We start from the raw sequence: 16,991 nt of genomic DNA, 5'->3' as shown, positions 1-16,991 counted from the left end.
GACCTGTGCACAGTAAAGAGCTGCTTATAGTGGAGGAATTGGATACACATGCCCCAGCTGGAAAACAAGCCATGCCAGTGAATATCCAGGTCGACTTAGGCCTGGCACAACTGCTTGCCTTCTCAGACCTCTCCCAAGTGCCCTCCACTTTGGGCAGGACACCAAGGAATGAACAACGGGGCCTGCATTCCTGGACCTGGGCACAACGTATATTTTTAGCCTCTGCCGTCCTGGGCATTTGCAGGGTGGCCAATGTTCTCAGGGAACCACCAGCTGCACACCCATGGGCTGGGCGGGCACTTGGAGGCCTCTGGGAACTTCACCCTCCCTGCTTTCAGTCCTGGGGCTCAGAAGCCAGCTCCTGTTTCAAGGTAGAACCAGCTCCTGCTAGTGAAGCATGCACCCCAGCCCCAACACAGCCAGAAGCTTGTGGCTCAGAAATTAGGAGGCATGAAGTACAGGATCTATGACCTTGGATTTCCTTACTTGGAAAGTGGGGTGGGGTGGGGGATAGAAGGACTTTGACTCCACACGAGATCACCAGGCCAAGTCACTCGGGAGGCCTGGTTGGCACCTCCTCCTGACAGGTGCACCCTGTATGTCCAAGTGAGGAAGGCTGTGCTATGTTGAGAAGCAGAGAGTCCGGGTCGTGCTTCCCAGGGCCAGATGCCCCGGTCGCTGGAGACCTCTATTCCCCGGGTCGCGCTTCCCAGGGCCAGATGACCCAGTCGCTGGAGACCTATCTTCCCTCAGCTGGGCTGACTCCATGGCTTTGCTGTCTCTGTTCTCTTCCTGCACACGACGTTCCAGGGGCCAAGAAGCAATTCTGGAATGTACAGGTCAATCTTGGCAGATGAAACTGAATTTTCCCTCTTCTCTTCTGCTTCCTGTGTCCTCTTCCTTAAACCCATCACTGTTCTCTTACTGGCCATTGCTGGGCTCTGGTGGGAGCAGGTTGGCTTCACCTTTGTGAAGAGAAAAAGAGACAGTGTGCTGCAGCCCCAAGCCTGTGGAGGATGCCACCAGGCCAGACTGCAACTTCCCTGTGTGTGACTCCCCGTGCTGGGCCTCTGTTTCCCCTTCTGTCAAATGGGGAGTCACAGCACCTAACCTGCAGGGCAGGTAAGATCTTCTCAGCATAGTCAGAAATACATTTTAGGTCCTTACCAAGTCCACACTTATACAAACAGGTGAAATAAATATTTCACAAAATAATACTTACTTTTACCATGTAAGATACTGTTATTTTCTTTTTTCCCTTTAGAAATAGGGTCTTGCTGCCACCCCTGAGTGCAGTAGTCTGACCACAGCCCATTGTAGCCTCCAACTCCTGGGCTCAAGCGATCCTCCCGCCTCTGCCTCCACCTCCCCAGGAGCTGGAACTACAAATATGTGCCCCCACACTCGCCTTATTTTTTAAAAGGTTTTTTGTAGAGATGTGGTCTCCATATGTTGCCCAGGCTGATCGCTAACTCCTCGCCTCCACTGATCCTCCCGCCTCGGCCTCCCAAAGTGCTGAGATTACAGGCATGAGCCACCCACCACGCCTTCTGATATTTTCTATCTTACTCGATTTCATTTTTATTTATTATTATTTTTCTTGAGACGGGGTCTCACTCTGTCGCCCAGGCTGAAATGCAGTGGTGAGATCTCTGCTCACTGCAATCTCCACCTCTCAGACTCAAGCGATTCTCCTGCCTCAGACTCCCGAGTAGCTGGGGATTGCACGTGCCTGTCACCACGCCCGGCTAATTTTTTTGTATTTTTAGAGTAGAGACAGGGTTTCACCATGTTGCCCAGGCTGGACTTGAACTCTTCACCTCAAGTGATCCGCCCGCCTCCGCCTCCCAAAGTGCCGGGACTATAGGCGTGAGCCACCGCGCCCAGCCTATTTCATTTTTATAGTCACCACCCACTATTTTTTTTTTCCGGGTCCCAATATTGGTCCCTGATCTGATGATATTCACAGTCAAGACGGTGGCAAAAAAAAAAACACACACCGCGCGCCCTCGGTCACTAATCACGCGGAGTACACGCGGGGAGGGCCCGCGACTAAGCGACTGAGGGCTGCCGAGCTTCCTCCACGACCGGGGAGGTGGGCAGGGCCTCCGGGCCGCAGCCCCGGGGACGAGCGGAGGCCTCCGAGGCCCCCGGTAGCCAGTCAGAATTTATTTTAAGGGAAATGGAAAGCTGCGGCCGACTTTGGGAGGAGGAGCAGGATTAAAAGAGAAAGTGTGCTCAGCATGTTATATTTGGAGGCTGCCACGCCGGAAGCGCCGCCTTCCCGGGAGCGGCCGCTGCGGCCGCCCCCCGCTGACACCTGGGCGGGAGTCCTGGGGCTCCCCGGGAACACCCGGCGCCCAGGGCCTCCGCCGCTCCCCGGTCCCCCACGAGGGTGAGAGCTAGAGGCCCACCTGGCGCAAAATAGGGGAGTCGTCCGGACCCCACTTCTGTAGGAAGAGAAACTGAGGCCAAGGGGGCAAAACCCCAGTATTCGCAGCGCCCAGAGTCGAGGCCCGGGCCGGCACGCGCGGGGGCGGGGCCTGGCGCTCCTCCCCGGCCCTGTCCACTGAGCGTGCAAACCGCAGCCGCTCACCCACGCGCACGCGCGCTCCGCCCGGGCCGCTTCCCAGCCCTCACCCCGCCCGCCGAGTCTCGTGCTCCCAGCTCAGCCAGGGACCCGCCGGGAGCCGGCCGCGGAGGGGCGGAGCGCCGGGGAGACCCGCCCCCGGCCAGCAACACCTTGCTGCGCAGGCGCGGCGCGCGGGCCCGCCCCCCAGCTGGCGGCACGGCCATATTTAAAGGACGGCGGGCGCGGTGAACCAATGGGCGGCGAGCGTGAGGGGGCGGTCCGTGGCGGCGCAAGGCCCCGGATGTGGCTGCGGCGGCTCCTCCTCCCCCGCGCTCCTCTCAGAGCTCCGGCCGCGCGCCCCTCCTTGGTTCGCTCGGTGCCCGCGCAGGCCCCTCGGGCGGCGGCGACGAGGCGCCCAGGCGGAAGCGGCGGCGGGCGGAGGAGCGCAGGAACGGGCGGCCAGGCCACCGCGCGGCTGCGGAGCGGGCCGCGGCCCGGCGCTCGTCCCCCCCCGCGGCCCGACGCACCCCGGCCGGCGCCATGAGCGGCTCCTCAGGCACCCCGTATCTGGGCAGCAAGATCAGCCTCATCTCCAAGGCGCAGATCCGCTACGAGGGCATTCTCTACACCATCGACACCGACAACTCCACCGTGGCGCTTGCCAAAGGTAGCGGCCGCCGCCCGCCCTCGCGCCCGCCAGCCCCAACCACCCGAGCCCGCGGAGCCCGCCGACCCCCGTCCGCCAACAGCCCCGGCCCGCGCCGCCCTCCCCGCCCCGGGGCGCCCCCAAGCCTGGCGTTGAGACTCCCGTACCGCCCCGGAGCCTGGCGCCCAGACCCCGCCCGGAACCCACCCAGGGCACCCCTGGGCCGAGATCTCCTGCCCGCGCCTTCACCCCGGACGCCCCCGGGGCGCCCCCTCCCGCGCGCCGCCCCCCCCCAGAGCAGCCGGCCGCACAATGGTCTCCCTAGGCTCCCAGGGCGGCGTTATTGTGCGCGGGCGCCGGGCGGTGTTTGGTGAGGGGCGGGCCCGGCCCCGGCGGCGCCGCCCCCTCGGCCGCCCAGCCCACCTCTGCAGGTGCCAGCTCCGAGGGGCAGGCCGGCTCCCGTCTGCGGGCCTCCTCCCCGCCAGCCTGGGGAGATTCCTGCCGGGGAGCCTCGAGGTCGGGCGGCGGGGCCAGTGTTCCCGGCCTCTCCCGAAGGCTGGGGGCGGGGTCACAACACGCGAATCCTGCAAGCCTTTCTGGAACCTATTAGACAGCTGGGGCCTTGATCCTGAACAAATACCGCGCCCTAATGCAGCCTCCTACCAAGGCAGAAGCATCCGTTTGGCAGCCAGATGCCCCAGTTTAAACGGTTCTCCTGCTGTATCCTGACGTTCACACTGTGGGGCTTACCTTTTGGTGACAGCCGCCTGTGGGCGCTGATAACCCGCTGTAGCCGCTGGGAGACTTACAGGAAAGGGGTTGTTCTCTAGAATCAGAATCTCTGAGGTTGTTGAGACAGCGGGTGGTCCAGAGTTTCTTTGTCTTCATCAGCCAGAGAAGATGGGGAGTGCACTTCCCCTGCCTCTCAGAGAAAAGTGCCGGTGGAGCCATGTCTGCCTAAGCCCACGTGTGCTGGATCTGGTGCTCAGCTCCCAGGGGTTCTTGAATGTCTAGACGCGTCTGAAACGCTTCTTAGGTCACAGGGAGCCGCATGTGTAGAAGAACTCCTCGTTCCAAACAGGGAGTGTCTCCTGCGTGGCTCCAGGAGCTCGCTGAGCATGCCAGGGCTGTGCACTCACTTGCAGCCGTGGGACCTCACTACACTTATTACAGGAGAGCCCAGTTAGAGAGACAGCCCACAGTAGGCCCAGGAGTTAGTAGGAGTTGTGCTTTTATGAGTTAGAGGCTGCTGTCCCACCCAGCTCTGCCCCTAGAGGCTTGCTAAAAGGAGATTTGGTAGGGCTCTGGAAGCCTGCTGGTTAGGGGTTAGTGGGCTCAGAATTCCTTATAGGTGCGGAAGCCGGGGTCAGAGGTCCACAATCTTGGGACCCTGTCTCCCTTTGTTTTCTGTTACAACTGTTCCAAGGTTTGCTGTGGATAAAAGGTTAAGGGGAACACTCATCTAGGTTCCTTTGTGAGAAAACTGCCTCCTCAGGTGCAGTGTGTGGTGAGGCTTTGGGCATAAAGCAGCCAGCTGGCTGTTTGATCTACAGAGTCATATGTGAACAGGGAGGCCTTGCGAAGCAAGCCTTGTTTTGCTGAGAGCTCTGTAGGTTGGTGTGTTCGGACATGAGACAGTCTGTGAAATTGTTCCTTGTCATCTTTGTGATCTAGAACTGTCTGCTGTCTGGAGCTTCACCAATTGGTGCGTTATCAGCACTGTCCACTGAAAATTGGGGTGTTAAGTAGTTGTTGAAATGTGGACCTAGAGTCCTGTGTTATGGCTCTGAGCAAGTGCCGCCGTCTTCTGGAAGACTTGGGAGCAGTGGTGTCAGGGTTGATTGAACTGGCTGAGGACAACAATAACGTTTCTCTTTCTCCACTCATAAGTGAGGTCCTTTGGCACTGAAGACCGTCCCACAGATAGGCCTGCGCCCCCCAGAGAGGAGATTTATGAGTACATCATTTTCCGGGGAAGTGACATCAAAGATATCACTGTGTGTGAACCTCCAAAAGCTCAGCACACACTCCCACAGGATCCCGCCATTGTTCAGGTAAGTGTGCCACTGTCCCTCTGTGCACACTAAGAGATGCTGGTTTCAATTTGGAGCTTGGTGGCATGTTTTGTCAGAATGCTCAATGTGAGGAATAACCTTTTTTTTTTTTTTTCCTTTGAGACAGAGTCTCACTGTGTTGCCAGGCTGCAGTGCAGTGGCGTGATCTCAGCTCATTGCAACCTCTGCTTCCTGGGTTCAAGTGATTCTCCTGCCTCAGCCTCCCGAGTAGCTGGGACTAACAGGCACGAACCACCACGCCCAGCTAAGTTTTGTATTTTTAGTAGAGACAGAGTTTCACCATGTTGGTCAGGATGGTCTCAATCTCTTGACCTCATGATCTGCCCGCCTTGGCCTCCCAGAGTGCTAGGATTACAGGCATGAGCCAACGTACTCGGCCTGAGGAATATCCTTTTAATGAAAAGTGGCTTATTTTTTGTCTAGGCCATTGCTGTTCTCATGGAAGGTGTTGATTCTTGTAGCACACACAGTAGGTGGTGTGTGCTGTGTCTCATGGCTCTTAAGGAGACTTGGGGAGCTAGGCGTGCGCACACGTGTGTAGTGTAGTGTAGTGTGAGTGGATGCTCCTGGACCTGTAATGTTTGGGGCATAGCGTTTGCCCTTAAGTTTCTGGTTGGAGAAGTCTGAGCCCTCAGCAGCTGCTGTGAGTGGGGTGACATACCTGCAGGGACTGCGGGCTTGCCCTTGGGTTATGCCCAGATGTTACATGCTGCTGTTTTACGACACCAGATTTGTAAGTCTGATGCCACGTGCCTGCTTATTGGGTTATGGCTTATTTTGCCCATGCTCACACCAGGGAGCCCAGATTAATATTTTCTTTACTTCTAAACTTAAATATTCACTGGCTCCTCTGGGGTTCAGACTGCACCAGGTTCTGTGCCGAGCACCCGTCCTGGAAGGTGGGATCACATGGGGCAGGCTTTGGCAGCAGTGGGGAGCCATCTGATGGCTTTGAGTTAGGAGAAATTTGGGTTAGAATTACATGGACAAGACGCCTGTAATCTCAGCACTCTGGGAGGCTGAGGAGGGCAGATCATCTGAGGTCAAGTGTTCAAGACCAGCCTGGCCAACATGGCAAAACGCCATCTCTACTAAAAGTATAAAAATTAGCTGGATGTGGTGGTGGGCATCTGTAGTCTCAGGTACTCGGGAGGCTGAGGCAGGGAAAATTGCTTGAATCTGGGAGGCAGTGAGCTGAGATCGCGCTGTTGCACTCCAGCCCAGGCGACAGAGCAATGCAATGTCTCAAAAAAAAAAAAAAAAAAGAAAGAAAAAAGAATTGCATGATTACATGGACAGGTGGAACTGGAGCTGAAATGCTGTGGAAAAGGCAGCTCTCACCATACTGGAAACTGGTACCCCAAGGGCTCCTCCAGCATCTCAAGGATGCAGGCTGATGGGACAGTGCTTGTTTCTCAGCTGAACAAGCACTCTGATGCAGGCGTGTGGGGTGATGGCATGGCCTTCGCTGTTCTCACCCGATGTCTCATTGTTCAGTCTTCCCTGGGTTCTGCCTCCGCCTCGCCCTTCCAGCCGCACGTGCCTTACAGCCCTTTCCGAGGGATGGCGCCCTACGGCCCGCTGGCGGCCAGCTCCCTGCTCAGCCAGCAGTATGCCGCCTCCCTGGGTCTAGGTGAGTGACCTGTTTCTGTCTGGTAAACTACCCTTGCGTGTAACTGTCACTGAGTGGAGCGATGGAGCCTGAGAGTGGGGACATGCATTCTTGTCACGCTCAGCTTATAGACTGTTTTATTGCACACTTAGTAAATTACCCAGTGCAACTTCAGCTTGTGAGAGCATTTAGTAACTACTCAACTGAGAGTAAAAGAGGCAGCGGCCTGAGTGTTGGAACAGAATAATCAAATCAAAATTCATTCGAAGAGTCAGGGTGGATCTAGGTGGAAGTCCTGGGCCAGGCATGGTGGCTCACGCATGGAATTCCAGCACTTTGGGAGGCCAAGGCAGGTGGATCATGAGGTCAGGAGTTCGAGACCAGCCTGGCCAACATGGGGAAATCCTGTCTCTACTAGAAATACAAAAATTAGCTGGGTGTGGTGGGACACACCTGTAATCCCAGCTACTTGGAAGGTTGAGGCATAAGAATAGCTTAAACCTGGGAGGCGGATGTTGCAGTGAGCCGAGATTGCACCACTGCACTCTAGCCTGAGTGACACAGCGAGACTCTGTCTCTAAAAATAAATAGGTGGAAGTCCTGGTATATCTGCTTCAAAGAAGAAATAGCTAATATATATGTAGTGTTACAGATGAGGTCTAGCTATTTGCACATTTATAAGCCTGTAAATATAGAAGTGAAATACAAACCCACCCATCATGTCCCTTGTTCTACTGCAAGTGCCTCGCTCAAAAATGGTTTCAACTGAGATTGAACAACTCCAGAGTATGATTCTACTCTCCATATGTAGAGAGGGATCCCGCCTTGTCCTTTACCTGGACCTAGCTTTGCAGATGGGCTCAGAGTATAGAATTGGCAGGTAATCCACCGCCCTTGCTCAGAATCCAGCATGAAGTAGTGAGACAGGGAACCCTAAATGAGGTCTGTAGGCCACTTGCTGCTACAAATCATGCTTGTCTTGGTTGCTGTTCCTAGTGTGACAGGTGGCCTTCCCAGCCCAGCTCTCTAGTTTCTAAAATATGTTTGTATGACAGAGTCCTACAAGAGGTTGCTTGGCTCTTTCCAAGCTTGCTAGACACAAGACAAGTGTATCCTGACTTATTTGTGTGCTTTCTTTTTGCTCTTTCTCCTTTATCTTCCTTTAGAGAAGTTGGTAAGCCCTCCAGCCTCAGCCGCTGCTTCCAGCCCTAGCTCTTCTCCATCTCCACAGCCCGTTTCAGAGCTTGACTTGTCCTCAGAGCCACAGCAGCTCACTGCCAAGGGTAACAGCAGTTTGGGAGAACTGCATGCTGTCTTGCAAACCATTCTGAGAGCGAGGGGTAAAGCAGCAGACAGAATGACAGTAGCTGTAGCAGATCATTTGCCAAGCCCATGCAGCCTCTGAGCTGCTTGTTTGCTTCAGCACATAGTCCTGATTTGTGAACTCTCAGTGTTAAAGAAGGGATTACAAAGAATCAGCGGAGTAGTTTGTTCTCTCCCCCTGGGTCCAGGTTCTCTATTGACCTGTACCATGGCTACCACATACGGGAAACTTCACTGTTCACAGAAAGTCATTTCCCTGGGGTTTTTGCTGGGTCCTAAATGTGTTCTAGAGTGCTGCAGGGGGGACTCCCCAAAGCACCTCACATTCCCGTGCTGCTCTTTGATCTGTGTGGTGCATAGGTCACTCGTTTAGGGGATTCAAAATTAGGAGGTTGGGTGACAGTTGCCAACTGTTTGGCCAGGTGGACAGTATCAGCCTGATGGCCAGCTGGCCAGTGCTGGTATACACCACCTGTGTCTGTGCTGTGGTGGCGGCGGCACCTGGGGTTTCTAGACCTTTCCTCACATTCTACTCATTTCCCCTGAAGTTCTAAAATTCACATTGACAATCTTTCATATGTTTGTGTTACACGTGGCACCCTGACAAGCTGAACCATCGCCATTACCCGGCCCTGGTCCAAGATGATGCCTGGGCTTTCCTTATGGCACATAGCTGCTGTCAGTCTGTCATTCTGCAGGTGCTGCTTTCCGAATCCTGCATGTACTCAGTGTATCTGAGTTAGAGAGTAGTCGAGTAGTCATTTTCTTTCCCCACTTAAAAATGACACGGATACTTCTATCGCTCTTAGGATCAGTTACCTAAACCTGCTCATAGGGCAAGACTTTGAACTAGTTGGTTGTGTAAAAAGCAGACAAGCCCCATATCCATGTCCCTGCAGTCACAGTATGATCAGGAAGCAGGCAGTGCTGTGCTGTCTCCCGGACATGCTGAGTGAGACAGTGAGAAAGCGGCCCGGGTGCATTCCTGCCAGAGAACGCTGGCCAGACCTCTATGCGGAGCCGTTCCGACCTGCCCTTGGAGAGCTTCTCTTGATCTGGTTACAAGGAATTTTTTACAGTGAATTTTTATTGTTGTTTCTATTCCATAAAAACAGTAAGATGAGATGCCCAGTCTTCATGTGTATTGGGCTGTTGCTCTAATAATAATTACCCCATGGTTAGGGCGCCTTTTCTGTTTCAGATCTCTATTCACTTACACCCAGTCCCACATTGTCCTGTTTAGAGTCCCCACAGGTCCTGGAACTTTGGAAAGGGAGGAGATGGAGAGAGGTGGGTGGTGCTTCCCTTTTTCTTCTTGGTTCAGAGGACCTCGTTTCTGAGGGTTCATCCCCTGTGCATGGGCCTCAGACTGCAGTTTCGTAGGCACAGCTCCTTGCCAAAGGCTACCTAGGAGCCCTTCGTGTCTTCATGATGAGCCTTTGCCCTTGAGAGAAGTGTAGGCTGCTACTGTCTTGCAAGTCAGCTCCTCCTCCATAATTTTTAGTTTTATTGTGTCTTAAGTGGAAATGACAGTGTTCTAGAATTTAACTTCAGAATTTGATCACTGCATTTTCTAGAAAATCCCAGGCTGGGCTGGTTCTTCTCCAGTATGGACCAGAATGAAACAAATTCTCAGATCCTGAATTCACCAGGCTCTTGGGGCTATGAGCCCCTTTGGGATTGGAGCTTGTGTGGTTTTAAGAAAGCTGTTTCGGCACTGCTGGGGAGGTGCCTGTTTGTAGGCACGGTGTTTTTCCTCTCCTTGAGGTTCCCTAACTTGGGGAGCTCAGGGCTTTTGGGGTGGGGAGTCCAAAGATGAACTGGCCTTGGTGCTGCCCAGTGACTTGGCCTTCTTTTGCTGTCTGGGCTAGCCTCAGAGGGAACGGCCCAGTCTGGGGGTGCTTTGCCTGGATTTGGTAGAACCTCTAGGCAGTTGCCCTCCTTTCCTTCCTGACATGCCAGCAGAAGAGAAATGCCTGGAGGTGTAAGGCTTGCTTCTTTTCTCTGTTTTAAACCCTCCTCCCCTCCTCAATTCAGGAGCTGGTTTTCCATCCATCCCAGTCGGCAAGAGCCCGATGGTGGAGCAGGCTGTCCAGACTGGTTCTGCTGACAACCTGAATGCTAAAAAGCTGTTGCCTGGCAAGGGCACCACAGGGACGCAGCTCAACGGTCGTCAGGCCCAGCCGAGCAGCAAGACAGCCAGCGGTACTTGAACACATTTTTTCCTGGAGTTTGCTTGACGTTCTAGAAGTGGCACACTACTTCCTGGGCTATTTTATTTTATTTTTATTAAAAAAAATACTACTTTCCCATCCTAAGCCCCATGTGCTTTTGCAGGGCAGGCCTGTGCAGCAGCCTCCTGCGGTGCCACCCTGGCCATGTGCCCCGTGGTGGTGGGGCCTGCTTCTGGGTTCTGGCTTCCAGCTTCTGTAGGAGCTTTGCCTTACTCTTCCCTTTTGCACCTTAGATGTAGTCCAGCCAGCAGCTGTGCAAACTCAAGGGCAGGTGAATGACGAGAACAGAAGACCTCAGAGGAGGCGATCAGGTAACCCTTGTTGCCACTTGATTTCTGGGGACCATGAGTGATAAGGCTGAGCTGCTCTGCTTGCCCTCCTGCCTGCTTCTCTGGGTGATAGTTTCCGGGGTGCTGGTGTGGTGTCGCTGCTTGTGTCCCCTCTGTGGCCTTGGGGGTGTGCCTGGAAACTCCTTGTGAGGTGTTTGAGATCACCAGGTTGGTGACCTACTTCAGCCAGGGCTGTCCTTTGTCCTCACAGGAAACAGGCGAACAAGGAATCGCTCAAGAGGGCAAAACCGTCCAACTAACGTCAAGGAAAATACAATCAAATTTGAGGGTGACTTTGATTTCGAGAGTGCAAATGCCCAGTTCAACCGAGAGGAGCTTGACAAAGAATTTAAGAAGAAACTGAATTTTAAAGGTTTGGCTCATTATATGAAAATTATCCTCTGCACAGGAGTACCCCTAGAGAGTGTTAGGAGTAGAGGCCTGGCTGGGTGTGGTGGTTCATGCCTGTAATCTCAGCACTTTGGGAGGCTGAGGTGGGTGGATCACCTGAGGTCAGGAGTTCAACACCAGCCTGGCCAACACGACGAAACCCCGTCTCTACTAAAAATCCAAAAATTAGCTAGGCATGGTGGTGGGTGCCTGTAATCCCAGCTACTCAGGAGACTGAGGCAGGAAATCATTTGAACCCAGGAGGTGGAGGTTGCAGTGGGAGTGAGCCGAGATTGTGCCACTGCACTCCAGCCTGGGCGACAGAGCAAGACTCTGTCTCAAGAAAAAGGAAGAGATGCCTGGAGGAACTGGGGAAGCCAGGCGGGTGGTGACTGGCAGTGAGGAATTAATGATACAAGATGCCGGGAGGTGTGAAAATGGGTGGGATAAGGTGCAGACTGCATGGCCCAGATGGCAGAACGAGACCTGTGCTTAGAAGGAAGAAGAGATCTCTGCTTTGCACAAGGCGTAGTTGATGTCTCAGCCTGAGGGTGGCTCCCGAGTGAGCCTGGAGGGACCACCCTGCTAGAAGGCCGTGCGCTCTGCCCCTCCTGCACCTCCACGTGTTCTGCTTCTCTTTGTAGATGACAAGACTGAGAAGGGGGAAGAGAAGGACCTGGCTGTGGTGACCCAGAGCGCCGAAGCGCCTGCCGAGGAAGACCTTCTGGGGCCCAACTGCTACTATGACAAATCCAAGTCGTTCTTTGACAACATCTCTTCTGAACTCAAGACCAGGTGAGAGGCTAAATGAATGAGGGGAGGACAGTCCTCCAATCTAGAAAGGACAGGACTGAGGGCTCTCAACCTGAAGGCAGAGCTGGACTCTGAGCCTCAGGGTAGCTGTTCTAGGGTCCTGCTTGCATTTCTGCGTGATGAGTGCAGGAGTCCCAGCAGGTTACGTGTGGGAAACCTCTTGGGGATCCTGACCTGAGGAGTCGGCTGAGGTCAAGTCCCTGTTTCCTCTTGACTTTGCTGCCCTGTCCCCACAAAGGCTGGGCTGCACTGCCCTCCCCAGCAGACCCATGTCCACATTCAGCATACCTCACTGTGCTCTGCTTGCTGGTCCCGCTGGCCTGGCAGCCTGAGGACCTTACTTTGCAGCCTGAGGTATGGCTAGAGCGTGCTCACACTGGCCTTCCTTCACTTCATGGTTTGAGGCCAGGGACCATGTGGTGTATTTTATTTTTCACACCTAACAGCTGGTCAGAAGTCCCGCGAAGCAACGTACAGTGTGGGCCAGGCTTGGCGATTTGGGCCCATTTGTCCTGCAGATTGAGCGCCAGACATGCCGCGGGGGGCGTTGAGGTGGCCTCAGAAGGCAGGCTGGAAAGCCCCACCTCCTCAGGCTCATGTGCTGCAGGGGAAAGATAGGAAGCGTGTGGTGGAAGGCCAGGCAGTGAGGGCAATGGGATGGAGCTGTGGACTCGATGGGAAATGGATGATCAGTTCTCACAGGTGGAGCAGGCTGCACAGATGAGTGCGGGAAGTGCTTCCAGACAGGCCATAGTCTGGGGGATGGGTTCCTGTAGGGTTTTGTAGGGCATGGAAGTGACTTTGGCTTTTGTTCCAAGTGCTGCGGGAAGCTATCAGAGGGTTTTGTGCTGAAGCGCATGGTGCGGTCTGATGTTTTACGGCTTCCTTGGTGACAGTGGTTGGACGGTGGGCAAGTGTGGCTGCTGACTGGCCAGTTAGGGGACCAGTGCTGCAGCACAGGTGGCTTGGAACCAGGCGGTGGTGACAGAGGGAAGGGGTAGAGTCTAAATGTATCTTGAAGGTGGTGCTAACAGAATTGGCCAACAAGAGAAGAGTCCAGAATGACTCCTAAGTCTTTTGGCCTGGACAGCTGATGGGTGGAGTTGCTGCTGCTTTGAACACGGAAGTCTGTGGGCACAGCAGGTTCCGGCTGAAGAGGAGCTCAGGGTGGGTGTGCTGCCCTGGAGCTGCTGTCTGCATCGGCGGGAGTGCGGGGTGGGAGTGCTGGGCGCACAGTTGGATGTGGGAAATAGTCTCCCGCTGGCGGCTTGTTTGGGTGGCATGAGTGTCCATGTTGTATCCCTATCTTCCCAACCCCCAAAGCAGAAGTATCACATTCCAGGGACCTTGTTCCATCTAGCCTAGCCCCCTCCTTGTCTAGGAGGGTCCACTTCATGCTCTGGTCTCGGGTCTCCTGGGCCCCTGGGCCTCCCCCGGGCTCCTCTAGCAAGCAATAGGGGTTGCCTTGGTAGCCAAGTAGTATCACTGCTTGCCTGTGGTGACAGAGATGGTAGAGATGGATCCTGAGCCCCTCCCCACTGTGGGGATAGTCCTGGTTGAAAGTGTGGCAGGGAGCACCTGCAGTGCCAGAGCTGGGGTCCAGTGCTGACGGGGCTGCCCCTTCCCTGTATACAGTGGCCCCGGTGAGTCTGTCCCCTCCTTCCCTGGGCCGCTCTGAGGACGAGGCCTGGCCAGAAGCCTGGGAATCAGTGCCTGCTACAATCAGCATTTCTTCTATGGTTTAGCTCCAGGCGGACGACGTGGGCTGAAGAGAGGAAGCTCAACACGGAGACCTTTGGGGTGTCAGGGAGGTTTCTTCGTGGCCGCAGTTCTCGGGGTGGATTCCGAGGAGGCAGGGGCAATGGGACCACCCGTCGCAACCCCACTTCCCACAGGGCCGGGACTGGCAGGGTGTGAGGGTGCAGCCAAAGGTGAGTGGATGAGCCTTCTGAATGCTTTGGTGGGAGGGTGTAGGGTCAGGCACACCTGGAGAGCTTAGGAAGGTGGGGAGTAGGCTCCATTTCCGAGGAAAAGCCAAACCGAGGGCCTCGAACCTATGAGTCACCCAGGGGGCTCTTGACCAACTTAAACCTGCATCTGTGGGGGCAGGACCCAGGCCCCAGCATCCTCCGAGTGAGACTGCAGGTGTGGGAGGTGAGGTGATGCGGGAGTCGCGTGGGCCGGGGGCTCACCACCCAAGTGAAGCCAGCGAGCGAGACCTTGCTCCAAAGCCAGTGTCTTGGCCCAACCCGGCCCTAAATGAATCAGAGGCTTCATTTTTAACAATGTTCCAGTGGATTTGTGGGCACTTTAGGGTCTGGGTAGAGCGTCCCACATGGGGTGCCTGGTGCCGACCCCACCCGAGGACCTCGGGACAGCCAGGTGGGCCTTGGAGGGACTAGGCCTCCTGCCACTAGCTGCCTCCCTGTCCCTATTGTACAAGTAGGATTGTATCTATTGTACAAGTAGGATTCTATTGTACAAGTAGGATTCTCAGAGTGGGCTGTGAGAGGAAATGGGGGAAGCCAGCCTGACTCAGGGCAGGAGGGAGGCTGAGTGGCTCCTGCTTGCCAGCAGGGGCAACGGTGCCAGCTTATCCCAGCAGCTGCTTGACTTCCTGTCATCTCTTGCAGGCTCCTACTGAAGTGGCGCAGAAATGATGCTGTGTGTCAGGACGCGAGGAAAACGCTGCACTTACAGGGAGAAGTGGTCACTTTGTTTCTGGAGTTTGGAAGAGTCCCATACTGCTACTTATGTTTTGGACTTAACTGAACTTGGACATGGTCTGAGTTACAACCACTTGTTTTGGGGAAGTATTCATGGGTAACCTCTTTGAGGTCTCTTTACCTATGTTTCCTTTTTAGTTGCGCATAGCCTAATTCTAAGGTTTTGGTATTTTGCAAAGAGGTTTCTATAGTGAAAGCTGAATCCTTACTTTGTGACTTTTTTTTTTTTAATGACAGCTTTGACTTTTAAAAGTGGAACCAAATCTCATTTGGCAAATGTGGCAGCCAATTGCATCTCTGTAACTCAGCTGACCCCTGGTGCTGCTGGCCTGGCACCCCCACTGCCAAGGGTGGGGTCTCAGGAGTCAGGGCCAGCATAGGGTGGTGTGTGTCGGGGGTGGGTGGGTGGAGGGCACGGAAGGGGTTGTCCCATGGATCATGTTGTATAAGTGAACCAGACCACCCTGATGGTATCCACAGTGATGTCAAGGTTGGGGCTGGCCAGGGGTGGGTGGACTACAAACATTTCAGAGTAGTGGCCAGGGGCCCTGGACGCTAGCCATGGAGCTGCTGCACAGAGCCTAGTGTCCACAAGCTTCCAAGTCGGGGTTGGAGCCTGGGATGAGCCCCGGCAGCGCCTTGGCCCTTCTGTGGTCCCTGCCAGCCTCTGACCTAGGCCGGTCAGTCATTGCTGGACTCTGGCCACACACTGGTGTTCTCATCCACTTGGAAACGAGCCAGTCTTCTGCAAGGTCAGTTGACCAAGAGCATATTTCCCCTTGGTTGTACATCCTTGTTTTGTGTTTTTGTTTTAACGGTGGGTGGAGGGAGGGCGGGGTCTACATTTGTTGCATGAGTCGATGGGTCAGAACTTTAGTATACGCATGCGTCCTCTGAGTGACAGGGCATTTTGTCAAAAATAAGCACCTTGGTAACTAAACCCCTCTGATAGCTATAAAGGCTTTAGTTCTGTATTGATTAAGTTACTGTAAAAGCTTGGGTTTATTTTTGTAGGACTTAATGGCTAAGAATTAGAACATAGCAAGGGGGCTCCTCTGTTGGAGTAATGTAAATTGTAATTATAAATAAACATGCAAACCTTTAAAATTTTCTTTTCTGATGCTCTAAGAATCCTGTTGACTCTGCTGCCCAGGTCACCTCTGCATCATGTCCAGGTCTGGAGCATACTTAGGCTGGTGGAATTTGGGGAGACTTGGGCCCTGTCAGGTGATGGAACAAGGCAGCTGACCCAATTGGTCGGGTGAAGTGCAGCCAGCAGACCGGGCTTCTCCCTGTGGGCCACCCTTCTGGGATGAATGGCCCTGCTCTCAGAAACTGGATACAAAGTCCTTTTAAAAACCCAGTTCACAGATAACGCCTGTATCGAGCAGTGGCCCCTTTGCCACCTTCCTGCTGCCTCCAAGCTCCCCAGCTCAGGAACGTTCATGTTCTCAGGCACCGTAGAGCAGGTTACACAGCCATGAGCGAGCTGCACCCTGGACCCATGCAGAAAAACAAAGATACGGCTGGTTCTAGGCTCAGAGCATCCCATTTCAGTCTAATGGGTTTCCAGGTGACCTTAAAAGTGGTCCTCAGAGAGGATGAGGAGACACATCAGCTGCATGAGTTCTCCTTTCGGTACCTGCCTATGGCCATTGGGTGGGGATAATGGATATCCTTGACCAACAGAAAAATAAATCTTCTGTTATGTGTGCCAGATACTGGTGGCCACAGTCCTCACCCAGCTAGATGACTTGGTGAAACAGGTATTGCCTCCCAGAGAATCTCAAGGTAGTCAGGTCATCGCATACCACCTGACCTTGCTGTTAAAATGTTAACTGTTTTGACAATTGTACATTTTATGCTGAGCTCAAAATGTATCTGGGCCCCTTTACTCCTTTTTAGAAGGTATGTGCCCAAAACCAAGGACCAGAGCAAGTGGTAGCATGGGAGCAAAGGGGTGACCCGAGGACACAAAAGCCTTCAACTGCTGCTGGACTAGAAGCCAAAATGCAAGAAAGGGCAGAGAATAGCCAGAACAGTCTTCAACAGAAAGTAGGGAGCAGACATCAAGATGTGGTCTATGAAAGTCAGACATGGAAAGCTGCTTTGAACAAAGCTGCTGCTCTACAGAATTAACCCAGGGCTACCTGTGTTTGTGTCCTTGACATTATACATTCATTAGGGAACTAGAATGAAGGTCTAAAAGCAAATGGAAGTCATTCTGTGTCTACAACAGAGAAACGGGTCTGCTGAAGGCCAGGTTTCTCT

The 16,991-nt window shown here is 54.1% G+C and overlaps 1 protein-coding gene and 1 long non-coding RNA gene across 5 annotated transcripts; one reads left to right on the top strand and one right to left on the bottom strand.

Annotated features, from left to right (window-relative positions):
- Positions 1-456: 456 nt before the first annotated feature.
- On the bottom strand, positions 457-3,740 carry LOC103243157 (uncharacterized). Of its 2 annotated transcripts, none has more exons than XR_012088936.1 (2): positions 3,642-3,740; positions 457-965 (listed from the first exon to the last, which is right to left on the bottom strand). It is a non-coding gene; the product is annotated as an uncharacterized lncRNA (long non-coding RNA). The 2 variants fall into 2 exon arrangements; XR_012088937.1 differs by lacking the exon at positions 3,642-3,740 and adding an exon at positions 2,415-2,803.
- Positions 2,914-15,832, top strand: LSM14B (LSM family member 14B). Of its 3 annotated transcripts, XM_008012027.3 has the most exons (10): positions 2,956-3,239; positions 5,109-5,272; positions 6,791-6,926; positions 8,072-8,188; positions 10,266-10,433; positions 10,696-10,773; positions 11,003-11,164; positions 11,826-11,976; positions 13,740-13,925; positions 14,628-14,922. In XM_008012027.3, the coding sequence occupies exons 1-9, from the start codon at positions 3,113-3,115 to the stop codon at positions 13,909-13,911; spliced, it is 1,275 nt and encodes a 424-aa protein (XP_008010218.1). In that variant the 5' UTR covers positions 2,956-3,112; the 3' UTR covers positions 13,912-13,925; positions 14,628-14,922. The 3 variants fall into 3 exon arrangements, with proteins under 3 accessions (XP_008010232.1, XP_008010218.1, XP_008010249.1); XM_008012041.3 differs by lacking the exon at positions 8,072-8,188 and having other exon boundaries at positions 2,914-3,239; positions 14,628-15,832; XM_008012058.3 differs by lacking the exons at positions 8,072-8,188; positions 10,266-10,433.
- The last annotated feature ends 1,159 nt before the right edge of the window (positions 15,833-16,991 follow it).

The sequence above is a fragment of the Chlorocebus sabaeus genome, chromosome 2 (assembly GCF_047675955.1).
Source record: "Chlorocebus sabaeus isolate Y175 chromosome 2, mChlSab1.0.hap1, whole genome shotgun sequence".
In the NCBI taxonomy this organism is placed as follows: domain Eukaryota; kingdom Metazoa; phylum Chordata; class Mammalia; order Primates; family Cercopithecidae; genus Chlorocebus; species Chlorocebus sabaeus.
Note: the sequence above shows the minus strand (reverse complement) of the source record. Positions and strands in the feature narration are given on the sequence as shown.